General features: G+C 56.0%; 3 protein-coding genes across 3 annotated transcripts; 2 read left to right on the top strand and 1 right to left on the bottom strand.

The window, feature by feature from the left end:
• The first annotated feature begins 716 nt into the window (after positions 1–716).
• Positions 717–10,354, top strand: KIAA1191 (KIAA1191 ortholog). Its single transcript, XM_075441878.1, has 7 exons — positions 717–813; positions 894–1,084; positions 4,256–4,382; positions 6,054–6,178; positions 7,492–7,598; positions 7,913–8,049; positions 8,514–10,354. The coding sequence occupies exons 1-7, from the start codon at positions 786–788 to the stop codon at positions 8,720–8,722; spliced, it is 924 nt and encodes a 307-aa protein (XP_075297993.1). The 5' UTR covers positions 717–785; the 3' UTR covers positions 8,723–10,354.
• Positions 10,355–12,201: 1,847 nt separating this feature from the next.
• On the bottom strand, positions 12,202–19,907 carry SIMC1 (SUMO interacting motifs containing 1). The gene is made up of 10 exons (XM_075441875.1): positions 19,763–19,907; positions 17,751–18,488; positions 17,291–17,511; positions 16,664–16,733; positions 16,079–16,224; positions 15,479–15,634; positions 14,871–14,999; positions 13,766–13,922; positions 13,600–13,684; positions 12,202–12,618 (listed from the first exon to the last, which is right to left on the bottom strand). The coding sequence occupies exons 1-10, from the start codon at positions 19,889–19,891 to the stop codon at positions 12,398–12,400; spliced, it is 2,052 nt and encodes a 683-aa protein (XP_075297990.1). The 5' UTR covers positions 19,892–19,907; the 3' UTR covers positions 12,202–12,397.
• Positions 19,798–23,429, top strand: THOC3 (THO complex subunit 3). Its single transcript, XM_075441877.1, has 6 exons — positions 19,798–20,143; positions 20,542–20,698; positions 21,505–21,709; positions 22,061–22,222; positions 22,309–22,409; positions 22,733–23,429. Exons 1-6 carry the CDS (start codon positions 19,961–19,963, stop codon positions 22,894–22,896), a joined length of 972 nt encoding a protein of 323 aa, XP_075297992.1. The 5' UTR covers positions 19,798–19,960; the 3' UTR covers positions 22,897–23,429.
• The last annotated feature ends 1,465 nt before the right edge of the window (positions 23,430–24,894 follow it).

Genomic DNA, 24,894 nt, shown 5'->3' with positions numbered 1-24,894 from the left:
GTGGGTGGGGGGATGGATGGATGGATGGATGGATGGATGGGTGAATGGAGGGAGGGAGGGGTGGAGGGGTGGGTGGATGGATGGGTGGATGGATGGGTGGATGGAGGGAGGGGTGGAGGAGTGGGTGGATGTATTTATGGATGGATGGATGATGGATGGATGGACAGGTGGACAGACAGATGGATGAGGAGATGCTTGGATGGATGGGTGGAAGGGTGGGTGAATGGATGGGTGGATGGATGGATGGACAGACGGATGGATGGGTGATGGATGGATGGAGGGATGGGTGGTGGGGAGAAGGGATGGGGGGTGTGGCGACAGGCCCTCCCCAGCCAGCGCGCACACACGAGCCGCCCCTGGGCCCCACACCCGCCTGGCACCCAGCACAGCCAGTGCCCACGGGCCCAGCCGTTGCGCCCGCTGCCCAATGGACTCGGTTGCCCTCAACCCCCCAGCTGGTGGCACGATGTGTCCCTGCCCCGGGCCGGGTGTGGTGGCAGCGGCCGTGGGGCCTCCCCTGGAGCCGCCGTGCCGGGCCCCGAGGCCCTGGGGGCGGCTGCACCAAGCGACCCCTCCGCCGGGCCTAGGCGCGGGGGCGGGGCGGGGGGCGGGGCCGCTTCAGCGAACTACACCTCCCAGCGTGCCCCGCGCGCCCAGCGCGCCTATAAGCGCGCTCCAGCGGGGCCGCGCCCCTCGCTCCTCCCCCCCGGCGGCGGCGCTGCCCTCCCCGCGGCCTCCGCTATGGGCCCGCCGCGCCGCGCCAGCCTCGGCCCCGCCGCGCCGCCATGAGCTCGCGGCAGACAGACGCTCCCGGTAAGGCCCCCCCCACCCCCCTACCCCCGCTGGCCCGGGTAGGCCGCGACGGCGCTGAGCGCTGGGCTCTCTGTTCGCAGCGCTGGAGCAGGGCAGCGGGGCCCGCCCCGGTAAGATGTCGCTGCCCATCGGCGTGCCGCGGCGGGCCTTCAGCTACGACGAGGGTCTGGAGGACACGGCGCCCATGACGCCGCCGCCCGCCGACCTGTGCGCCGGCGTCCTCTGGCAGCAGCCGGTCATCCCCGAGCGCAAGTACCAGGAGCTGTCGAAGGTAGGGGCCGGCCCTGGCTGCTCCCCCGGCAGCGCTCGGGGAGCTGGGGACGGGAGAGCGTCGCGGCCGCCCGGGCCCGGTGTGGGAGCGCTGGGGCCCGGTTGAGGCCGGCGCGTTCTGGGGGTCTGTGCGCTTGCGGGAGGCGTTTGTGGGTGGAAAAGCTGCAAGCTGTGACCAGGGGTGATGAAACCGGAGCAGAAGGGTAGGTTTGCGTGGGACGTGGCGTTCTGTGGGGGCGTGGCGAGATCAGTGGCGGAGGGAAGAGCTGTGGATGCGATCTGTGTGGACTTCTGTAAAGCCTTGGGCACAGTCATAGAATCACAGAGTGGTTTGGGTTGGAAGGGACCTTAAAGATCATCTGGTTCCAACCCCCCTGCCGTGAGCAGGGACATCTTCCACCAGACCAGGTTGCTCAGAGCTCCGTCCAACCTGGCCTTCAACACTGCCAGGGAGGGGGCAGCCACAGCTTCTCTGGGCAGCCCGTGCCAGTGTTTCATCACTCTCATGGTGAAGAATTTCTTCCTAATATCTAATCTAAATCGGCCCTCTTTTAGTTTAGAGCCATTCCCCCTTGTCCTATCACTACGCACCCTTGTGAAAAGCCCCTCTCCATCCTTCCTGTCAGCCCCTTCAGGTACTGGAAGGCTGCTCTAAGGTCACCCCGGAGCCTTCTCTTCTTCAGGCTGAACAGCCCCAACTCCCTCAGCCTGTTCTTGTAGAGGAGGTGCTCCAGCCCTCGGATTATCTTTGTGGCCCTCCTCTGGACCCACTCCAGCACATCCATGTCCTTCTGTTGGGGGCTCCAGAGCTGGACACAGGACTCCAGGTGCGGTCTCACGAGAGCAGAGTAAAGGGGCAGAATCGCCTCCCTCGCCCTGTGTCCACGCTGCTCTTGATGCAGCCCAGGGTACGGTTGGCTTTCTGGGCTGCAAGCACACATTGCCGGCTCACGTTGAGCTTCTCATCCACCAGTACCCCCAAGTCCTTCTCAGGGCTGTTCTTGAGCCACTCTCTGCCCAGCCTGTACTTGTGTTTGGGATTGCAGTCCCTCACAACATCCTTCTCTCTAAATTGGAGAAATATGGATTTGATGGGTGGACTGTTTGGTGGCTAAGGAATTGGTTGGAACGTCACAGCCAGAGGGTAGTGGTCAACAGCTCGATGTCCAAATGGATGCTGGTGACAAGCGGTGTCCCTCAGGGGTCCACACTGGGACCAGTGCTGTTTAACCTAGGTCATTTTCATCAATGACCTAGACAGCAAGATCGAGCGCACCCTCGGCAAGTTTGCAGATGACACCAAGCTGAGTGGTGCAGCTGATACACCAGAAGGATGGGATGCCATCCAGAGGGACCTGGACAAGCTGGAGGAGTGGGCCTGTGGGAACCTCATGAGTTTCAGCAAGGCTAAGTGCAGGGTCTTGCATCTGGGTCGGGGCAGCCCCCACTATCAGTACAGGCTGGGGAATGAGGGGATTTGGATTTCCTGCCAGGAAGGACTTGGGGGTACTCTTGGATGAAAAGCTGGACACGAGCCACCAATGTACACTCACAGCCCAGAGGGCCAGCTGTATCCTGGGCTGCATCAAGGGAAGTGTGGCCAGCAGGGCGAGGAAGGGGGTTCTGCCCCTCTGCTCCACTCTGGTGAGACCACCCCTCCACTCCCCCCGGGAGTCCTGCATCCAGCTCTGGAGCCCCCAGTACAAGAAGGACATGGAGCTGTTGGAGCAGGGCCAGAGGAGGCCACAAAGATGATCCGAGGGCTGGAACACTCCTCCTACGAGGAAAGGCTGAGACTTGGGGCAGTTCAGCCTGGAGAAGAGAAGGCTGAGGGGAGACCTTAGAGCAGCCTTCCAGTACCTGGAGGGAGCCTGTAGGAAAGATGGGGAAAATATTTTCAGCAGGGCTTGTTGCGATAGGACAAGGAGCAACGGCTTTAAACTATGGGAGGGTAAATTTAGGCTAGATATAGGAAGAATTTTTTTACTGTGAGGGTTGTGAGGCACTGGCACAGGTTGCCCAGAGAGGCAGTGGAGGCCTCATGCCTGGAAACGTTCAAGGCCAGGTTGGATGGGGCTCTGAGCAACCTGGTCTAGTTGAAGATGTCCCTGCTCGCTGCAGGGTGCTTGGGCTAGATGACCTCTAAAGGTCCCTTCCAACCCAAAGCATTCTATGTAAACTCTTTGCGCTGAGGGTGGTGAGGCCCTGGCCCAGGTTGCCCGGAGGAGCTGTGGCTGCCCCCTCCCTGGTAGTGTTCAAGGCTGGGTGGGACAAGGCTTTGAGCAACCTGGTCTGGTGGAAGATGTCCCTGCCTGCAGCAGAGAGGCTGGGCTTGGTGGCCTTTGGAGGATTCTTCCAGCCCAGACTCTTCTGTGAAATGACTGCGGGGATGCTTTGAGTGCAGGACCAGCTCTTTAAAGTTTAGAGGCTGTTTTCTAAGTTTGAAGTTAAATGTTGTGAATGGAAGTAAATAACTCTGCATCCTTTGAGTTTAACATGTGCTTTTCATCGCATTTTGTTTTAAAGTCTTTCTTGTGGAAGAAAACCTGAAGCTGTGGTTTGGCACAAGAAAGCGAATTGTGCAGTCAGGGAATGGTGACTCCTGTGTTAGGAGGAGGAAGTCTGCGTTTCGCAGGATTTCTTGTCTTCTAGGATTGATTGTCTGGTTCTTCGCTGTTAGGGTCTTGTTATCAGTGGTAGAGCTATGATGGTGAGCAAGAAACTGATACAGGCACTGTGGGGGAAAACAAGATCTAAAGACCAGCCTCTAATCTGTGGGACTTCTGTAAATAGTTTGTGTTTCTGAGCTGTGTGTGGAAGAGTACTCTTGCCCAGTTGACCTTGAAGTCCCATTTGCAGTTATGAGAATGGAAGTAGGTGTGTTCTGGTTTCTGTCCTGTTGATCTTTTTGTACTTAGAATAACAACTTGCTGGCTCTGAGCCCGGTAGGTTTTCAAATGTTGAATGCAAGTTGCTTGTTCATTGCTAAGAATTACAAGGTTCAAGCTGTAAACATTCCCAGGCTGTAGCGAGAACAGCCTACGGGTTTATTCCGTGGGATGGAGGCTAGCTTCTGGAGCAGCTTGGTCTTATTCAAGTAGTTAGAGATGTGTCCTGGCAAGGTGCAGAGATGCTTGCTTATCTTCAACTGTACCCTGCTCCTTCCCCACAGATTGAGGAAGGGGATGCTAGCATGAATGCACCCGTCATAACTCCTTCATCGTCCACCGAAAGCGTGAACAAGGTACCTGTGGTGAAGGCAAAGGCCACTCATATCATCATGAACTCTCTCATTACAAGTAAGAACTCTCACCTCTAAAGTGGTGGCTAGTGGGGTGTGGGCACACGAGTGTGCTCTGGCTTGGTAATGCCACAGGGTAGCTACCAGAGTTCCTGGACAGCTTGTGGGCTCAGACTGACTCAGCTCTTGAGCTGCATGAGTTGTTTTGGAGGGTGCTTCTAGAAGGAATCTAGGAAGGAGGGAGTAGGCCATGCTTACTGCCTCTGTTTCCAGGCACTGGAGGTGGGTGATAAGGGGGGAGTGCAGGGTACATGATCTGCTGGCAGGACACTGCGGTCCGCACCACCTTGTCGCTGGAGTGCAGAGGCGGCGGCTGCTGCTGCTCTGTTTGCTTATTAACTTGCTGTTCCGGAGTGATAGGTGAAGTGGAGTGGAGAGCTGGCATACCGTGCTAATGGAGCACTTGCTGGCGTTTGTTAGTTAATAGCAGCAGCAGCTGTCTTGCTAACAGTAACACTGTTAACAAACAAACCTCGTAGATCACGATGCTTTAAAATCAGATTGGGTCAGTTATGTTTGCAGCGAAGATGTGCCTGTTTGCAACAGGAGAAATTATTCATGTGTTAATCTGTCCCTGCTGCCTCTTATTTTAGCAGCTGGAATCTGAGCTTCATGTTTTCCTCCAAGCAGTGCTTCCAAAGACTTCTAGATTTTTCAGGCCAGCATTTTGGAATAGCTGTACATTTGCACTTATTTCAGTCTTGCCTCAAAAATAACCGACACATCAGAAAATAGCATCCAGGAATATGGGCTTTCTTCTGGAAAGCAGCTCCTGTTCTAGTCTAATGATAAAATGCTAATCTAGTTAAAACTATGATGGCCTAAAAATGTTATTTTGTGGTAAGAAGTCAGGAGCCCCACCCTACACCTCCCAGGGAGAATATTCAGTCAAAAGTTAGAAATAAACAGACAAAGGTCCTCTAGATTTCTTGTCTATACAGTGCACTGTCCCTGCAAGTAACTTTACCACTAACATGGGAAGTGTTACCTGTTTTAAAGAAGACATCAAGCTTTTCTGGTGATCTTTTTGTGCTCTCCTTTTGGCTTTTTTCTTAGTTCAACTAGGGAGTGAACATCTTATGCTGGTGGGGGGGCAGGGGGGGAACAGGATAAGTGCCTATATTTTTCAGGACTGAAGCTGATAGGAGCGTTTTAGATGCTGGTTCTGCATTTGGCTGAAATAGCTTTTTACCTAATCTAGGATCACTGGGAGGCTTTACCACCCGTGCTGCAAGGCTGTGGTGGTCAGATTAGTTAGTATGGGCAGCCTTTCAGAGGACTTCATTTTCTGTTGGCCAGAAAAACTCCCTTGAGTCTAGAGTGCCACTTAAAATGTCCAGCTTATTGGGGTCTCCTAGATTTAGGAAGTTGTAATTGGGAGTGATGCAGCTTCTTGGATGAGGTGGGTTTAATTACAGGTGTTGCGTTTATAATACATCTGGTGATTTGGGACAAATCACTGCTCGTCTGACTTAGCCCTGTGACTCAGGATAGTTTTCAAGTCAGAATATCTCATTAGCTTCATCTTGCTGCCTCTGTCAGCTCATCACAACATGTGGGTATGAATGATGAAAAAAGGGTCTTATATTTGGCTGCTTAAGTTGCCTTTGTTTGCTAGAACTGCTTGTGGTGGAATTTCTGTGTGAATATGTGCTCTTGTCCGTTCCAGAACAGACTCAGGAGAGCATTCATCGCTTTGAGCAGCAGGCAGGGCTGAGAGATGCTGGCTACACTCCCCACAAAGGCCTCACTACTGAGGAGACCAAGTATCACCGGGTGGCTGAGGCAGTCCATGTAAGGCTCGTTTTGCACTGGCTTTCTCCGTGTAGGTTGTGTACTAGCTTAACACCTATCTGGTGACGTAACTTTTGGAGCGTGTTGCTAGGACTCTCCTTAAACTGCTTCCTCTGAAGGCTTTTAGCTCATGGTGTAAAAAAAATTACCCACGCATATTTTAAAGTTAGTGTTAGCCTTTACAGTTTTGAAACAAACTTTTTTCTGAAAACTGCCATATTCCACAGTCAGGTCAGACTATTACAGTCCCTTTTCCAAGTGGGAACATCCCTACACAGAATCTAGTTTCTAGCTGTACCTTTGAATGGTGCCCTGCAGTTGACTGCTGTAACTGTCCCAAGAGAGCTTGCAAACCATGCGTTTCTGATGTGAAAGTTAGCAGATGAGATTGGGCTTGCCTCTTACTGGAAACAAAGACAAAGGCTTTGAATCAACATGTTTCTGATCAACTCAGTTGCCCACAGCACTCTTGCAGTTGGAGTTTAATAGTGAATTCTCCAACCAAGTGTGCTTCCCACAAGGTCAAGGTTCAGCAGCAGTGTTGGTGAATTGCATTAGCGTGGCTTGGATGGCCCCAGGAAACCTTCTGAGAAGGTGCCTGTGTGGTTGTGTTTGAACTATAACTGCCCTTCAGGCGACTTCTTCAAAGTTCAGGGTGTACTGTCTGACTTGTAATAACCTAGTTCACATACACCCCGTTCCTGTTTGTTTTATGACTAGGTGTACTCTTCAAATGCAGTTCATCACAGTGTTCTGGAGCGGTGTTTGCATCCTGTTGTACATGGATGACTTCTCAGGGTCTAGTACTCCTAGACCTTGTACCTTCTGTATGAGGTCTGGTCTCGCCTTCGTTAGAGAACTTGTGGGACTGAAAGCTTTGCTCTGAAAAGTGCTGCGGACAAATGGTTGCTGTGGCATTTAGACTTGTTACCGGGTGGCAGAACTGATGTGTAAGCTAGCTCTGCTACATCTGCAGCCTCCCTGTGAATGCTGGTGTCGAAGCAGTGCATTTCTGTTGGGTAGTGACTCTGAACTGCAGAGTCAGCTGTAGGTGTTACTCCCACTAGCCTGGAGGATGTGTCTTGAGCATAGTGGGCTTCCAAAATGCTTATATCTGATGTGGGAAGAAGATTAAGGGGTGTGTATGCAAGTATTGTCATACTGCATTTAGCTTTAGGTGAAGTGACACTTAAATCCTTTATCAGCCGTGATATAAATGATTGTCCAGTTTTGACAGTAAAACTGGCTGTTTGTTCCTTATGTCTTGTATTTAAGCTCTGTTGCTTCTGTGTTTCTCTTGTCTCTCCTAACAGAAGCTAAAAATGCAGAGTGGAGAGATGACAAAAGATGACAAACAGACTTCTTCTGCTCAGTCCACTCCAAGCAGCACTCCCCACTCCTCTCCCAAGCATAAAAACAGGTACTCTGTTCCTGGCAGACCGCTGCCTCCTTTGGTTTCCTACAGGCTGCCGAGGTGGGAGCTGCTGCAAATAACCTGATCCAGTAAGGGACTAAGTGGTGAAATTCAGAGCCTGCTGTGGATTTGTGTTGGATAGATCCAAATGTTGAAAGCTTGTGGAACTTGAGCATACGTATCTCCATCCTGGGTGATTTACGAAACTATTAAGATTGTTTAAACTGCCCCTGATAACTACATGTAAAGTTCCTGGCACAGTGGAGCCACTTGGAGCATTTATTCTCATGTTTTATACATCTCAATGATTTTTTCCCTAGGGGTTGGTTTAGTCAGGGATCCTCTACTTCCATCACTGGCCCAGATTTTGCCATGGAAGCTGGCGGGGACAAATTGCCATCTGAAAGATGGAGCTTTTTTGGACCCAAAGCCATCCAGAAATCCACCAATGATCCAGGTATGTCCTCTAAAATCTCCTGTCCTGCAAGAGCTAGGGGAGAACTGTCATACCACAGACTTGCTACCTATTTCTGGAGCTGCATCCTGCTTGGCCTTGTTACGTTCTAGGACCACCTTGTAAATGTGTGCTATTCGTATCATTTCTGTGCCTAAATGTAAATCAGTTAGGTAAAACCTATGCCAAGGATCTGAAAGTAGAAGTAACTTGCACTGAGCTGCAGCAGAGGGAAGGGTGTGAAGATGACAGCGTTTTACTCTTTTCTCTGCTGTCTGGTGGAACCAGAACTGGAAGTGCTAGCCACTGATGTGGAAGAGGCTTTAGATGACATGAAGCTGTGGTTTCTTGCATAGGCTTTCTGCAGTGTTTGGCATCAGTGACATGGTTCACTCCTGGCAGCAGTGGAAAAAGGACTTGGCTAGTTTTCTTAGCTCTTACTTGCTGTGATATTTTTTTTTCGTTAGGAGGATTTACCATCCAATCCTATAAGGGTGCCCAGAAGCCATCCCCAATGGAGCTGATGCGTGCTCAGGCTACTAGAATGCCAGAGGATCCAGTCACCTTCAAGCCACCCAAAATGGACATTCCAGTCACAGAAGGGAGGAAACAATCTCCACGTTCCCATAATATCAAACCTCGGGATCTGAACGTGCTCACCCCCACTGGGTTCTAGGAAGAATGCTTCTGGAGTCTTTAGCAGGCTACAGGGTGTCTTAGGCTCTGCTTCCTTGTCCCGTTGTGCTGCAGTAAAATAGGAAAGTCTCCCTCCCAGCTCTTCATCGTGGAAAAGGAAACAGTTGTGACTGTCCTCTTAAAGCCAGTTGTGGAAAAACTCCTGCACTAGTACTAAACCAATGTAAACCATCCTGTCTGCTGCGTTGCAGCAGTTCAGTCTGCTAGGCTGCACTAGATGTGCTTCCCAGTACACTACACCACTGTAAAACCGTGTTTTGTGGGACAGGACTGCACACGGTGTGTGGGCAGGCTGGCTTGTCTACCTGTAGTCTGATTGTCTTGTCCTGCTCAGCGCTGAAGTACCCTCAGGAGCACCGTGGGTCGGTCTGGCATGTACAGAACACCAGCGGAAAATGATGAAAAGCAAGAACTAAAATGGACTCCCTGGGCCATTAAGTGCCAGAAGGAAGTTGCTTTGGGAGTGTGGTGGGTCAGTTTTAGATGTGGCACTCCCTTACTGTCCGGTGTGACCTTATAGTTCAACACCTGGTACTTCTTTGTTCTTGGATTTTTTTAAAAGGAAAAATGGAGCAGTGACCATTCTAAGACGCTCTTAGCAGACAGACAGTGAGCAGAATCTAATGGAGCTTGGCAGTAACGAGGAAGAATTGTTTCTCTTCCAACTCTGCATGTTGCTCCAGAAAGGTGGTAATGACCAGAGCTGATGTGGCTTGAACCCAGTAATCCTCCTCTCTTCTTTCTGCGAAACAGCACTGTCCAGCCTGCTCCTGGACAACAGACTTACAGGTGTTGTGGCACTCTGAGTGCTGCTCGATTTGTTTTTTTTCCTAGCATCTTGTATGACTCATGTAGCAGAAGTGTATTAGACACCAGGGGCACTTCTCAAATAGGGTTTTCTGTTGTCATCAGCAGTAAATGCATTTTGCAGGTTGGGGGGAGGACTTGAAGGCAGATCAAGGCTGAACGTTCCTCGCTGCTGTGACACAGCTACATTTAATTTTTGGCCTAGTTGGAACCAGTTACTGGGAACAGGTAGTGGTTGCTTTCGTGAGAAGTGGAAGGAATGCTGGCCTCCCGTCTAATCCCTTAAGCCTTAGAGGCAGCACTGCTCTGTAATCTTCACCCGTCCTGTGGCAAACACATCTCCTCTCTCCGTTCTCACGACTGTTGCAGAGCTCCCTCAGCCAGCAGCAGGCTTTCTGTAGTGGTGAGGTGGCAGCAGCAGCCTTGCATCTGGTACTGGAAGCTGCTCTGTGCAAGGGCATTATAGAGAGGTTCCCTAACAGCTGGGAACTGTTGAGCTCTGGGTTTTCTGCCGCCTTAAACCAAACATTTCTCCTGGAGGGTGAGGCAGGGTTGGCTCACTTGGCTAGCTGCTGTCCCCTCTGAAGAAGCACGTTTTGTGGCTCTGCTTCCTCCCAAGCTTCAGCAGCACTGCCAGTGATGTGTTGAAAGTCTCCCACCCAGCGAAGCAGTTCTTACCACTCATTTGCACCTTGGCAATCAGTCTCTCATTTGACATTAATTTATTTGTTGTCTGTATTCATGTCTCTAATGTATATGATTATTTTTTTGTTTGTTACAAGAAAATAAAATCCTTGTGAACGGAGGTCTTTGGTGTGTGTTAGCACTGGCAAAGCATCTGTGGAAGAGATGTGGGGCTGTCCAGTGAGCCTGGGCTCAAGGTTCTCCCTAATCAGGCTCTGGCAGTACTTGCCCTAGGGTGAAATGTTTGCTCTGTAAAACTCGCTTTTGACAGGGAGACGAGGTTTGAAACCAGACTCAGTCCTGTCTTAGGGCTTGTGCAGATGAAACTAAACATGAAATCTTTGTGTTTTCTTGAGCTATTTGAGTGGTGGTTCTTCATGTTCCTGAGACTGCTTCTCTTGCAGCTTGTGTGCTGTGTTTGCATCTGTACTGTGGAGGTGGGTGCAGCTGTGGGAGCCAGGCAGGTGTTTGCCTGGAGGTGCTGAAGTCCCAGTGGCGTGGCCTTCTCTGCTTTGCCATCTTCTGAAAAGTTCTGGTTTGAGTGCTGCAGTAGCGTTTGTAGCTGCTGAAGTACTGCTGACAGAGCACATGGTTCTCCTGGGCTGGGTATGTCTGAGCTGAACACTGGTGTTTGCTGTGCTCCTAGAGTGTTAGTGGAACTAAAAATGGTGAAGTGGATTCTGAAGCACCCAGGTACGCTGGTACAGGCTGCTGCTGCAGGTCTTGGTTACGCAAGCTCATCTCACAGTTTAGTTTGTAAAGGCGGGATTGAAGTGTGGCCTCTTAGTGTGATATTCTCATTCTACTTTCTGTGTTCTACTGCAGCATCATTCTTGGGTATATGACTGACATATCAGAATGTAACATCAATAACTATGGACCTCTTGTTGGAATATCGCTTCTTTTCTAGTCTGATAGAAGTCTAATCCAGCTAAAAGGACCAGACTGGAAAATACACCTGAATGAGCATAGCATGCAGGAAGAGCAGCTTTCCAGACGAGGGACCACCTGGAGTTTGCGCTGTTGGGAACTCTTCTGGCTACTACTCCCAGAACAGACTTCACTTATACCTGTATTAGAGGGGCAGCATCATGCAGATGAATGGTTTGTTCTACATCTGGCAATTGGGAAGAGGCTTCCTAAAGAACAAGGCGCAAACCTGTGAGCCCCCGGTCAGACCCTTCCAAAGAGTTCTGGGCTAACTGAAGCCAGGCTTCTGGATGAGGCCTTGCTGCCCAGCAAGCATGTGTGTGCAGCACTGACATCAGGACTGCTCCATTCCTGGCTGTGACTTGGCTGCTCGGTGCCCCTAGGCTCCGGTTTCCTCCTGAGGACCCTGCCAAGGGTTGCCCACCACAGGGGCAGATAAAGGGTTGGTGGGCAGCTACGGGAGCCTTTCTCCCTCTCCCAACCTCTGTTGCTTGTGAACTGTCTGAAGAGACCTTCTATGGAAATGCCTGACTGGTCTCCAACCTCAGTTGTGATTTGATTTGATGGCAGTGTATTTGAATTGAATATTCATCATAATGCGCATGCTTGCCTGCACTGCAGGCACTTCAGTGCATTCTGGAAGAGGCGCAGCCTTTTCAGCTGACGCTGCTATCCAGTTCTCCCTCTTGACATGCTGATGACCTTGGGCAAAGTCATGTAGATGTATTTGATTTGGAACAGAAATGTTCCTCTCCTGAGGACTGAGCGGCACAGCTTGGGGATCTCTGCACTGTGAATGCCCTCACTGCAGCCCACACCTGCTTTTTCTTAAATATCACCTTTTCCTAACTATTGAACAGGTATTTTGGTATTTTGCTTGCTGTGCAAGCTGTTGTCAGAGTTTATGGCTGCATTAGTCTAATGCTATCCCAAGGTATAGCTGACAGCTCTGCACTTCCTTTGGGCAGGGCTGGCACCAAGATGGAAGTCTCAGCAAATACAAAAATAATTTATTTTTTAAAAATATACAAAGTGCCTTGTAAAACTGTAAGATGAGGTAAGTTGGAAATGGGAACTTTGAGACCATGTAAACTGGACACTTTTCCAATGAAAAGTATAAACAAACCCACATGACATATGACACTTGAGACTGCAGCATGAGATGGGGATTTGATGGGGTTTTATAGAGGAAACATGGAGTTCTTTCTGTCCCCTGCTGCAGTGGTTGTCTCTGTCAGGATGCAGTGACAATGAGGAACAACTCCCGAAGCATACACAACTTCTCCATGATCTGCAGGGGAACAGGCTGCCCCAGGATCTGCTGCATTCGGCTGATGAAGTCCTCTATCTTCAGCTGAATGTCCAGATAGCTGACATCATCACTGTCCTGGAGCTTGGGCTTGGCTTTCTGAATGATCAAGTCCATCCGGTCGCTGAGTGAGCTCCGTAGGTGCTCTGCAAGAGGAAATGCTGCTGAGGAGAGGTGACACAGTGGGGTGCCTGACCTGTTCAGGTACAGATCGCGGTGTGCAGCAGGCAGCGCTGCGCTGAGGTGAGGAGCGGCTGGGAACCGTGCCGATCCCCTCATGGTTATCCCTGATGCTTCCGCACAAGACTAGCCTGGTGGAAGAAGGTACTGTCCCCTCCGCAGCTCAGTTTGCACATGGAGAGCACCCAAGAAATGGGGAGGAGCAAGGCTTGTAGCATCCTTTTCTCCTGTGCTAGTGGCAGACTGGACAGCTGTCCAGCTCCAAAGGAGAGTCTCCAAAGAGCTTACCAACAGTGATTGTCTATGGCTTCAGGGAGCATAAGACTGTCCACGTGTGATGGTGGGTTCCTCTGCATTCCTGCATGAGAGCTTTAAGCCTGGGCTAAAGCAGATGGTTGGGAAGACACTTCAGGAATTTTCTGGTAAAATGACCTTAGGGAGTTTTAGGGAGTGTTTTGTGACTCTGCCGCTCTCCTGGGCTCAGAAATACTGCTTCTTCCATCACTACTGTGGGTGGTGCTCCCTGCCCAGTCTACTAAATGCCAAGTGTGTCGTGGCTTTACCATCCTATTGATGTCTGCTTTTCCTCCTAAACCACCCTATCCTTCCCCCACTGTACGTGCAACTTAGAGAACAGCAGGTACAAAGCACCCCCTTGTGCACATCTCAGTGCTGGGATTGATCCTTTAGGAAGTAGGCTGTTTCTTAGGCAAAAGCATATTTCTTGGCAAAGCAGGGTGGGTGCTCTGCTTGATGCAACATCGCTTCTTTGCTCTGACTGCTGGGAACAGTTACTAGCATGGATATGTTACTAGCACGTGATCTTTCTAAGACTCAGTGGCCGTGAGTTCAAGCGTGATGAGAAGAGAGGAGGAAGGGTACTTTGGCTGTTCTACGGCAGCCTGTTAATAAGATCATGTTTATTAAGGCCAGAACAGGTTGCTTACCCAATATTACATTTTGGTAACTCATCAACAGCAAACTCAAGTACTGCAGCATCTCATCCCATCTTTGCCATGGTGCTGTTTCATCCTATGACAGGAGACAGTATGTGGTTATTAGAAGAGGTTTTCTCAGGAGAAAAGAAGGCAAAGAAGAGGTTGGACTGGATACCTGGTATTGCAGCAGCACGGAGGAGTGGCTCAGGAAGTACAGGATCTTGGCCAGAGACAGGGGCAGGCTGGTGGGCACGTCACAACTATGCTGGAACAACAGCTCTAGCAGTTTGCAGCGCAGCAGCTGGCTCTCCATGGTGTTTAAGAGAGCTTCCCTGGAAGACAAAGGGATTTACTTTAGGGGAGACAGCACAGCCTGACCAGGGACAACTGCTCCAGCATGTGGGGTGACTTCAGGGGCTGCCCAGCAGGGCAGCGGAAGGAAAACCACCAGATGTGACAGAGATCTTCATTATGCAGCTTGGACATGGGCATGTTTACGCCGTTAGGTCCGACCTGTGGCAACTCGAGGTCGGTACAGTCTGTGAAACAAGCTTAGCTGCTTCACCTCACCCTGGCCAGCAGCCTGTGCAGAAGTTACCCATTCCTGCTGACTCAGAGGGAGCACAGCCAAGCAAGCGTGAAGCAGGGCCAGCGGCCAGCCAGATCTAGATTGTCCTGGGAGGAGCGATAGCTTGGTCAGAGTCAGTTTGGCTTGATTAGACCTGGTGTGTGCTCAGAGAGAGTTCTGCTAGAAAGGTCCAAAACGGCTGCCTGCTGGGGCTGGCAAACATGGGTTTGAAATGTCTGTGGGTCCAGTGGCCTCATGTCTACACTTGAACCAGTCAGGCCCTTGTACTTTGGCTTCAGATATGACATTTCTTAGAGAAGCAATCAAAAACATGTCAAGGCACAGCTGTAGGAACTGCATCATATTTCTGATGAGCTTCTCAGTTGTCCCTGGGAATCGGTGATGTGTTTGCTAGTACCTGACCGTGCTGATGCTTTTCAGAACCTCTTTGCGGTTTTAAGCTCCTAAAACTTCAACAAGTGGGAAAATGAGCTGTTCTCAGCAACACACCAGCTGGGGAGATGCGTTCAGTTGATGATGTTTTGTCTCCATGGGATCTGTCAGTCCAACAGCCATACATTTGCTGGCTGGGTCATAAATGAGCCTGTCTTTCTATACCCTGTGTTATTTCATGCATTCAGACTTAGATGTCAATCAGGAATAAGACTATCGCTCACGCAGGCGGATGCTGCCTTGCACATGTTTATCTCACCTTTGGCTCCTCAGGGGAATATTCAGTATAAACGGGAATATCACATCTGCGATCTTGCAGGAGCTGCAGTTGGGAGATTTGTCCACTTCCACTGCGATGGACAACATCCGCTGGAGCAGCAGCATCACCCTAGGTTAGAGAGACAGTCGACACTAGGAGACACTACCCCTTGGCTTGCGAAGTAAAGCAGTGGGGATGGCACCTAGTTCAGCCTCATGCCTTGCAGCGAGGGATGCAGAGGAACCTGCCAGGGTAGATCAGGTGTCTCTTGGTGGCTTTTGAATGTGATGCTCTTAGAAGCAGAGCTGATCCCCAGACGGGCCCTTGGGAGGTGTCAGCGGCTGTACTGAGTGTTGGTGGAGCAGCATGGGGCAGCCTGAGTTGTGGGCCAAGAGCTCCAGCCTTATGATACATGTAAGAGGAGGACGCTCACTGAGCCAGTTTCCTACCAGGTGAGGAAGTCTCTTGCTCACCAAGTGCATGGCTACCTCAGAGGAGAACTTCAGGTACAGCCTGGCTTCCCTGACCTGACAGGGAGAGACTCCGGCTTCTCCCTGATTTAGGCCCCATGATACTGACAGCAAGAAGCCAGGACTTGTGGGGCTTACTTCTGGGTGAAGGCGGCTGGTGGAGCCACCTCTGCCTGGTCAGTGCTGCATTTGGCCCTTGCTTCTGCTGAAGAGGATGCAATTTCTTGCGGCTGCTCCCACGGCTGGCAGAACCCGACTCCTGTAACTGCTTCGATCAACCATTCGACCACCTCCCTGGGACAGAAACAGGAATGTTAGCAGGGACAGGCCTGGTTTTGCTGCATTCTGACATCCAGATCCTCTTGGGAGCTCAAGGAAAGACCCCGAGGATGAAGAATACATCCCACCTGCTTGGACAGGCTAGGGAGCAGCTCTGCTGAGCAGCAGATCTATGCACTTGTCAACAGGACTGCCTCCTCCTCAGACCTGTCCTGAGCAATGCAAAGCTAACCTTGTTCCTGGGAAGAGTCCGCTAGGCTGTGGCTGGAAATGCCTTGCATCATCTCCGGTGGTTTGCTTTTGTAAACCTGCTCCTGTTCATTAGACTTGGGCCCTATGTTTCCCTCTGTCTCCTAAGCTTGTTTCCTGGAAAGTCTGACCTGGAGTCTCGACAAGCCTTCCCTGTGCCCCTACCTCTCACATCTGGTTAGAGAATAGGGGGGAGGAGGCGTCCCTTACTTGACGTTGTTGAAGCACGTGTCACACGAAAGCACTTTCTTGGCAATCGACTTCTGCAGCAGGCGCAGCCTCAGGTTCTGCTGGAAGTCATCCTCCAGGGTCTGCACCACATACTGCAGGAAGAGGAGCCGGCCAGGAGGCTTCTCCTGAGGGCAGATGAAGATGGTATGAGCCTTGGCGGAGCCACAGGGTGAGGAGCACCAGGGAATTTGGTTGTCTTGGGAATGGGGTGATGTACAGTAGCTCCAGGAGGGGCTGTCTGGCTCAGGCAATGCCCTGAGGGCACTGGCTGGACCTGTTCTACCATTGCACTCGGGCTGTGACCCACAGAGGCTTTATCTGTTGCTGTGCTGCCTTCGGATGAGACAACCTGCCTACAGTTGTGCAGCAGGTTAGGGAGCACCGTGGATAAATGCGGGATACCCAGCCGGCACTTGTTGCCCTCAGTGGCTGCAATCAGACCGCATGATGGCTGGCCCGTTCTGCAGCACAGCACAGCTATCCGAGGCCCTGGGGCAACGCTTACCCTCGGGCACCGCGTGTGTCACATCGGGCAGGGAACGTCCAGCACGCGGTGCCAAGTACCTGGTCCTCCATGGTGTATTTCAGCAGCATCCAGTCCCATCCCACGGTGACGGTGTTGGCTGGATGGAGCCTGCAAGGACAGCGCTGTCCGTTTGTGCGGAACTGCCCGAGCATCTGCCTGGAGGCACAGCAGCCCCTGGCCCTTCCCGGCCCCACCTGCTCAGGGGCCTGACCCGCCTTCTCCTCTCCAGCTTCACCCTCTCCCTTTTTCCTCCCCTGCCCACATTCATTTTTTCAGAAGCACCTGACTGGGGCTGTACTCCACACTGCATCTCTCTGTGGGAACCCTGAGGGCAGCGGGGTAACCGCTCTGGCCACCTGCAGCCCACGGTCTGTTCTGCAGCCCAGGGAAGGTGTTTCTGCTGTGTCACAGCAGTGAAGAATGAGGTCTGCACTTCAGGAGCCAGGCAAACATGCTTCCTGGTGTCACAGGCTGTCCCTGACCCACCCTCGGACAGCCCGGGGTGTGCCTGTGCTGGTAACAGGAGGCAGGAGAACCATCCTGTGCTATAGGGGAAATCAGACCCTGTGCTGTGGGTGAGGACCATGGAGAATAACCGTAATGCTGGGCAGGCCCCCGGGAGCACCTAGCCAGCCCCAGGGCACCGTGGGGAAGGCAACACGTACATTTGGATCTTCATCAGCAGCATGTAGGTGTCCTTCAGGATCTCCCCTTGGTGGGGGTTCAACAGGATCTGTCTGATCAGGTGGGAGATGATTTCTTTGGGGGGACGGTGCTGGTGGGAGACGAACTCGCTCAGGAAATGCAAGGTGCCCTCCAGGAAGTTCTCCTCCATGGTAGTGTGCACCATGCTCAGCTTCCCGCTGGGGATGAGCTCAGGTTTCCGCTGTGTGCAAGGCAAGGCAAGGGGTGAAAGCCGGCTCCCCCCGACACGGCGGAACCCAGCTGTGACATGGGACCCACCGTGAAGGGAACTGCAATAACCAGAGATCCCAACTGCCTGGCAAAGCTTCCCCCAAAAGGGGAAGCGGAGCAGGGGCTGCCCCTGCTCCGTCCTCTGCCGCAGGGGCTGCTCTAAGCAGGCTGTGGCTGGGCTTGGCAGCGGCTGCTCTGAACCCTGTTTACCTGCTGTGTTTCCCTGTTGGGTGCTACGCCTTGGAGGAAGAGGTGCTGGACTCCGCTCCTCCTGAAATAGTGCAGTTTGTTCAGCCAGGCCTTGCTGTCAGCCTTGGCCCTGGCTGGGGTCACTTGCTGGATTGCTTTGCGCGGTGTTAAGTCATCTGCTTCCAGCAAAGGCCCTTGGGCCTCCCCTGGCGTTGTGGGGAAGGCTGGGGCAGGGCTCAGCCTCGGGGGGAGCTCCCTTTGCTGGCAGAGCTGCAGAGTCTCTTCCTCTGGGCCACTGGCTCTGCCGCTGCCGTCCAGGCTGGAGGGGGACAGGGACAGCAGGTCTGAGTCCAGCTGCGTGCTGGCCAGCGAGCCCAAGTCACTGTTAAAAGTGGTAGTGCTACAGTTCTGCTCCGGGCTGCAGGAGGAACCGCGGCGGCTGGCAGTGGCAGAGAAGCAGCTCCAGTCCTCCCTGCTTTCTGCCGTGTCCGTGGTGGCACTGGGCTCCATGGGAACGCCGTGCTGGGGTGCTGCAGGGCTTGGCCTCGCCGTTGCCTCTGTTTCTTGCTTTGTAGTGGAGCAGAGGCGGGGATGGGACGTGTGTGCTGCTGGGGTAGCAGGCACTGGCCCGGGGTCCTGGTCAGCGCAGCCGATGGTGTGGGGAGGGCTGCACGTGTCCTCCGTCAGGTCGATGACGGCGAGGGTGCTCCATGGCGCCGGGTCTGTGCTCACGTCCTCGCAGGTCAAATCGATGATCTCCTGTGGGGACAGAGGGGCCAGCGCCATCAGCAACAGTGGCACCTGGGCGCCTTGGTCCTGCCCTGCTAGGGACCTCTGCTAAGGTGGCCCTGTTGCCCCAGCCCAAGGAGGGAAAGGGGCTCATTGGCACCAGCCTGGCCAAGGCGATGGGGCAGCCTGCGGGGCAGCAGCCCTGAGCTCCAGTGTCGCCCTGCCCTGGCAGCATGGCCGAGCCCCAGCCTGACCCGAGCTCTTCTTCCCCGCTCCCGGCAGCGACAAGCGCTCTGCTCTCCCGGGGGCTCCTTACGGCACGCGGCTGTGTCCTCTGTGCCAAACACCTCTCGCCTGGGCTCAGCGTGGGCCTGGCTGCCTGCTCAGCTCCTTCCCGGGACGGGGAAATGCCAGCCCGGGTGTCCGGACAGGGATGGGGAGCGCAGCGAGTGCTCCTGTCCCCCGTCCCCAGGGACTCCCGCCCGGCACCGGCGGAAGCAGCGCAGGACGCGCACCCCGGCAACCCCGATGCGGAATGTCCTCATTGGCAGGGAACGGAGCGACCTTCGCATCCATGGCACCGGGCCAGAGCTACGGCAGCCCCCGGACTCCGGGGACCCCCGTCCAGGCCTCGGCGGGCGAAGCAGCACCCGGAGCTCCGGGGTCGCCCGGTCCGAGGGGCAGCGGGAGCGGGCCGAGGAGCGTGGGGAGGACACGGTGCTGCTCGGGACCTCGACGCGCCCGGGCAGGGTCAGAGCCCGTTCGCTCTTGGAGAAAACAACCCCCTCGGCACGAACCCCAAAGCAAGGATTTTGTGGACAATTTAAATCTGTTATTTGTGCTTTTTTTTTTCCCCTGACTCAGACCTGCTGCCTTTCCCCGGGAGGGGCCGGCGGTAGCCAGGGAGGGTGGCGAAACCCAGCGGGCCTCGCCGGGAAGCCGGTGGAGCCCGGGAGGGCCGGAGGCTGCCCCGCCGCCGCGGAACTGCCGCCGCCCCCGCCCGAGCGAGGAGGGCGGCAGGAGCCGGCCCGGTGTCCGGGGGCCGAGACCCCCCAAGGTGTGGCCACGGGGGGGCCGGGACACGCTCGGGGACCGGGGCTCGGCCGGCGGGAGGGGTCCGGGGGGTCGGTCCCTGGGGCGTGGGACGGGAACGAGGGGAGCGTGCTCCGCGCCCGCCGCCCGCGGCTTTCTGTCCCCGCGCGGCTCCCGTCCCCGCTCGCCCTCCGGCCGCGGCGGAAGCGCCGCCATCTTTGTGAGGGGCAGGTGGGAGGCCCCGCCCCGCCCCGGGCCCGCCGCAGACTCACCGCGGGGAGCGGCCGCCCGCGCTGCCGCGTTGACCGGCGGCGGCGGGGCCGAAGCCGGGGCCCGAGCCGTGGCGAGCCGTTGCCCTCCGAGTCCGAGTCGCTGATGAGCACGACGACGCCGTCGGCCATCTTGGCGGCGGGCCGGGCCGGGCCCGGGGAGCGCGGCGGAAGCTGCGTGGGCGGCGGGGCGGGGCGGCCATGGCGCTGTCGCCGTACGTGCAGGCCATGCAGGAGCTGTTCCGCGCCAACACGCGGAGCCGGGAGTTCCCGGCTCACGGGGCCAAGGTGCACTCGGTGGCCTGGAGCTGCTGCGGCCGCCGCCTCGCTTCCGGCTCCTTCGACAAGACCGCCAGCGTCTTCCTGCTGGAGAAGGACCGGCTGGTGAGCCCCGCCGGTACCGGGCGCCGGGGCACGCCGGGAGCGGCCGCGCGCAGCGGTGCCGGGGCCCCCAGGGAGCCCTTGGGCTGGGACGGGCCGTTCGGGCCGGTACCGGGGAGCCCGGGTGCTCGGAGGGGTGGCTCGAAGCGGGAGCGGGCCCCGGTGGTCGGTACCGGGCCTGGAAGCGGGGACGCGGGTCTGTACCGGGGAGCGCTGCCGGGGACCCCGGGGCCGGGGCTGGTGCCTGGCCGGGGCGGTGGGGAGGGCTCCTCTGTCCCGGCCGGTGTGAGCGAAATGGCGGTGGGCTCTGGGCCAGGCTCCCGTCCGGTAACCGGCAGCAGGCCGGGACTGGGGGCAGAGGCAGGGTCACCCTCCCATCAACGGCTGTCTGCTCTCTGTAGGTGAAGGAGAACAACTACCGGGGCCATGGGGACAGCGTGGATCAGCTCTGCTGGCACCCCAGCAACCCCGACCTCTTCGTGACGGCGTCCGGGGACAAAACCATCCGCATCTGGGACGTCCGCACCACCAAGTGCATCGCCACGGTCAACACCAAAGGTGAGTCCCTGCCTTCCCGGGAGGGCGGTTGGGTCCCGGCAGGACTGCTGCCGCCAGGGACCCGTCTGCGGTGGCACAGGGCTTTGGACCCTTCTCGTGGGCGCTGGTGACTGGAACCTCTTTGCTGACTGCTTTTTTCTCTGTGTTGCGCTCGCCGGCGGCAGCGGACGCGAGGGCTGATTTGCTCCGGTGTCAGGACTGGAGAAGCTGCTGGCCGTTAAAATGTCCCGTGTGCTTGTCTCGGGAGGCTGGGGAGAGGTGTATTTGCAGAGAGTAAAAGTTTACTTGGATTCAGAGAATAAAATTATTTGAATTCATGTGCTGGCTAGCGCAGACACCATCTCTGCCCTTGGAAATCTCCAGTTTTGAGTTGTCGAGGCCAGAAATGTCATTGCAAGATGGTGTAACTGCAACTGTCTCGTTCCTGCCCTCATTCGTAGGCATTTGTTGTTGGGTTCTGCTTTTTCCAGATCTTGAAGATCACTGGATTCAGGGGATCTTTGAGCTGATTTTTTTTTTTTTGGTGGTTGCTGCGGTCCCATCTGGGCTGGAATGGGAAGGGCAGTGAGGTAGTCGTGTTGGCTTGAAGCTGCAGTTCTGTTCAGCTTGATTTTCGATAGCTGTGCGTGTTTGCGGGGCTACACGCACACACGGGTTTGTGTTAGACTGCAGACCTGGCAGTCTTTCCCGTTTGGGAGTGGTTCGGAGTTAGTGAATCAGGAATAAAAGTTGCACGTCTGCTTACCTCGTGGCTGCTGTGGATTGCTGGGTGGAAACGGGACCTGCCGCCTTTCTGGTCACTCCAGGGGAGAACATCAACATCTGTTGGAGCCCTGACGGACAGACCATTGCAGTCGGGAACAAGGATGACGTGGTCACCTTCATTGATGCCAAGACGCATCGCTCCAAAGCTGAGGAACAGTTCAAGTTTGAGGTGAACGAGATCTCCTGGAACAACGATAACAACATGTTCTTCCTCACTAACGGGAACGGCTGCATCAACATCCTCAGGTGGGCGCCGGTGGCAGCAGGCGGGCCGGGTAGCTGGGCTGGCTGCAGCGGGTGTCAGTCTGCAAGCTCCTCTGCTGCTTTTGGGGAACCCGAGTCCCACACCCCAGCAATTCCCAGTCCTCTGGTGGGAGTGAACTTGCCTAGAGCTCAGGTTGCCCCAGTTCAGGGCTGGGCTCCCCAAGACTGACCCTGAGGCTTTGCCTCGTTCACTTGGCACTGGAGGCTTCCAAGAACGTGGCCCTGCACCAGTTTGGCTTGCTCGCAATCCCAGCGTGCTTCGTGCCTGCCCCGCTTGTAGATGAGCCCCACGCTTCTCACGCTGCTTCCTGCCCTCTCCCTTCATCTCCGCAGCTACCCAGAGCTGAAACTCATTCAGTCCATCAACGCCCATCCTTCAAACTGCATCTGCATCAAGTTCGATCCCATGGGGAAGTACTTTGCCACGGGCAGTGCTGACGCGCTGGTCAGCCTCTGGGATGTGGATGAGCTGGTGTGCGTGAGGTGCTTCTCGAGGTAGGCAGCGCTGTCCCGAAGCGGTTTGCCTCCCCTCGCCGGTGGCCGTGCGGGAGATGGCTCACTGCTTCGCTCTGTTGCCGCAGGCTGGACTGGCCTGTGCGAACGCTGAGCTTTAGCCATGATGGGAAGATGCTGGCGTCGGCATCGGAAGATCACTTCATTGACATTGCAGAGGTGGAGACAGGTAACGGTGTCCTTTTGGGGAACAGCAAGGAGGGAGGTGGATGGCGAGGTGCTGGTGGAGCTGGGAGGGCGCTGGCAGAACCGGCCTGCTAACGAAGAGCTCGGCTGTGCGGAGCAGAGCGGCGGGAGGGGAGCCTCTGCCTCGTCTGTCTGTGGCAGACACGCGTGGGGTCTGTGCCGTGTCGCCGGGTGATCAGAAGGTGCTGAAGCGGCGTGTGTTCCTCCTCTGCCCTGCGCGGGAGAGGAGAAGCAGGTGCTCGGCGCTGGTGCGTGTGGCGGGGGGCCGGGGGCTCTCCGGGCTGACGTGGCCCCTTTTCCACACAGGAGAGAAGCTCTGGGAGGTGCAGTGCGAGTCCCCCACCTTCACAGTGGCCTGGCACCCGAAGAGGCCGCTGCTGGCGTTCGCCTGTGATGACAAAGATGGCAAATACGACAGCAGCCGGGAGGCAGGCACCGTCAAGCTCTTCGGGCTCCCCAATGACTCCTAATGAAACCACGCCAGGGGAGGCAACGCTTCCCTGCTCGCGGGGACGGGACAGCGCGTAGCTAGCGTAGGTGGGGGTGAGGGGATGGCTGCCCCCCTTGCCTGCCTGGCAGTGCTGCGCCCTTGGCTCAGCTCTGCCCATGCCGCTCGTGGGAGTGTTTGTGAAAAAGCAGCTTATGTGTTGGGGAGGAGGGGGGGGAAGCTAGCAGGGCCCCCCGCGCCGTCTGAGGGGGGCTTGTTCCAAAGGCAAGTGGCCAAAGAAAGTCTGTGGCTGAGGGTGGCTGCTGAGCAGGTCCGCTTGGCCGGGCTCCCCAGCAGCGATGAGCTACGTGACCGTCCCCGTGTCCCCAGAGGCCCAGGGGCGAGGGCAGCCCTGGGAGCACAGCACACTGTTTTCCCCCCCAGACATCCCCCGTCCCTTCCCTGCACTGGGGCAGCGAGGGGGGGGGTGGAGGGATGCGAGCTGGGGGACGTTTCCCCAGCTGGGGCTTTTTTTTTTTTCCTTTTATTTTTTTTTGTACGTGTGGTTGTTTTTTCCAATTTTGATAAATCCTCTTCCGTAACGAGGGTGCCTGTGGCTGCTGCGGGCGCTGAGCGGCTCTCCTGCCGGCGCCGCTCCCTGCCCCTGCCTCCTTCCCCTTGGTCGTGGGGGTCCGCGTCGGGGGCTGTCCCCCTTGTCCCCATGGTCCCCGCGCTGCGCTGTCACGCCGCCAGGGGTCGCTGCGCCCCCACGCATGGGACAGGACAGCAGTGGCACGACACGGTGGCGGGGACCCACGCAGGGGACAGGTGACAGCAGTGGCATGGCGGTGGGGACCCACGCAGGGGACAGGTGACAGCAGTGGCACGGCCCGGCGGTGGGGACCTGCCCTGTCCTACACCCCGCGCGTCGATGGAGCGTGGGACAGAGCCCTTGGCCGTGCCCCAGCCAGGGGTGACGCATGGGGGCTCCCCCCGTCCCCACTCCCCAGGGAGAGCCGTGGGGCTTGCTCCCCTCCACGCTGGCTCGCAGGGGACACGGTCCCCGCGGGGGAGGGCTGGGCGCAGCGTGCCTGCGATGGAGACCTCTCCTGCAAGATCTCTATCATTCCCCACCCTCATATTTTCTTCTGACAGCAGCTTTTCCGGGTGACTGCTCTGCTGATGCCGCCTGGGCGACGGCTGAGCGCCTTGCTGGTAAATGACGGCAAACTGGCCGGAGCTGGGCGCAGGTGGAGGGCTCCGGGGCTGGGGCCGAGCCTGGGCGCTGCCGGGGGTCCCGTTTCGCTGGGGAGCACGAGGTGCCCCACGGCGCAGGGCCTGCCCGTAGCCTCGTGCGCCTGCTCTTGGCGGCGTAGGAGGCTGCGACCCACCCCAACTGCCTTTGTACCCCTGGGGTATCCCCAGTTGAGAGTCCCAGAGGCGGGGGAAGGGGCAAAGCCCCCCCGACCTGTCTGCGGGGCGGACGCCCACCAGCACCCATCCCTTGTATTGTCCCCAGCCCCGGAGAGGGCGCCTGCAGGGTGGTCCCAGGGGTGTGCGTGGGGGCAGCTGGACAGAGCAGGGCTCCGGGGGCTGCGTGGGGTCTCTTCACTCGGGCGCTGCGCGGGGTGGGCCCCGTGGCCTCCCCGCGTGTGATGAGCTGCCAGGTCTCAGCGCCGAGGGCGATGGAGAGGCGGGGGCAATGTACAAATCCCTTTATTTTATCCGTTTGTCAAAGACTGGTTCGAGCAGGATGGTCACAGCATGTCTGCGGGCCCCCAGCCCAGGGGGGGGTCCCGGTGGAGCAGCTGGGGGCTGTGGCGGAGGAAGCGCGGGGAGGGGGGAGCACGGTGCAGGGGGAGGCCGTGCCCCGCGTCCCCCCTGTTGGGGTGCGAGCGGCGGCTCCTGGGGGGAGGGCCCGGGGACCCCTTCCCAGTCCCATGTCCAGTGCCGGGGGGGGGGTCGTCCGGGAGCCCCCAGCCCAGGACTGGCCCGGCAGCCCCCAACCCCGCGCTGGCTTTATTGCAGGGACGGAGCGGGG

The sequence above is a fragment of the Opisthocomus hoazin genome, chromosome 22 (assembly GCF_030867145.1).
Source record: "Opisthocomus hoazin isolate bOpiHoa1 chromosome 22, bOpiHoa1.hap1, whole genome shotgun sequence".
NCBI lineage: Eukaryota > Metazoa > Chordata > Aves > Opisthocomiformes > Opisthocomidae > Opisthocomus > Opisthocomus hoazin.
This window is presented reverse-complemented; position numbering and strand designations above follow the sequence as displayed.

Coding starts and splice junctions, on each gene's coding strand:
- KIAA1191 (XM_075441878.1), top strand. CDS start 786: ATGAGCTCGCGGCAGACAGACGCTCCCG. Junction 1,085..4,255: donor AGTACCAGGAGCTGTCGAAG/GTAGGGGCCGGC, acceptor CCTTCCCCACAG/ATTGAGGAAGGGGATGCTAG. Junction 8,050..8,513: donor GAAATCCACCAATGATCCAG/GTATGTCCTCTA, acceptor TTTTTTCGTTAG/GAGGATTTACCATCCAATCC.
- SIMC1 (XM_075441875.1), bottom strand. CDS start 19,891: ATGGCCGACGGCGTCGTCGTGCTCATCAGCGACTCGGACTCGGAGGGC. Junction 17,512..17,750: donor CCAACAGGGAAACACAGCAG/GTAAACAGGGTT, acceptor CCTTGCACACAG/CGGAAACCTGAGCTCATCCC. Junction 16,225..16,663: donor AATACACCATGGAGGACCAG/GTACTTGGCACC, acceptor ATCTGCCCTCAG/GAGAAGCCTCCTGGCCGGCT.
- THOC3 (XM_075441877.1), top strand. CDS start 19,961: ATGGCGCTGTCGCCGTACGTGCAGGCCATGCAGGAGCTGTTCCGCGCC. Junction 21,710..22,060: donor GGCTGCATCAACATCCTCAG/GTGGGCGCCGGT, acceptor TCATCTCCGCAG/CTACCCAGAGCTGAAACTCA. Junction 22,223..22,308: donor TGCGTGAGGTGCTTCTCGAG/GTAGGCAGCGCT, acceptor CTGTTGCCGCAG/GCTGGACTGGCCTGTGCGAA.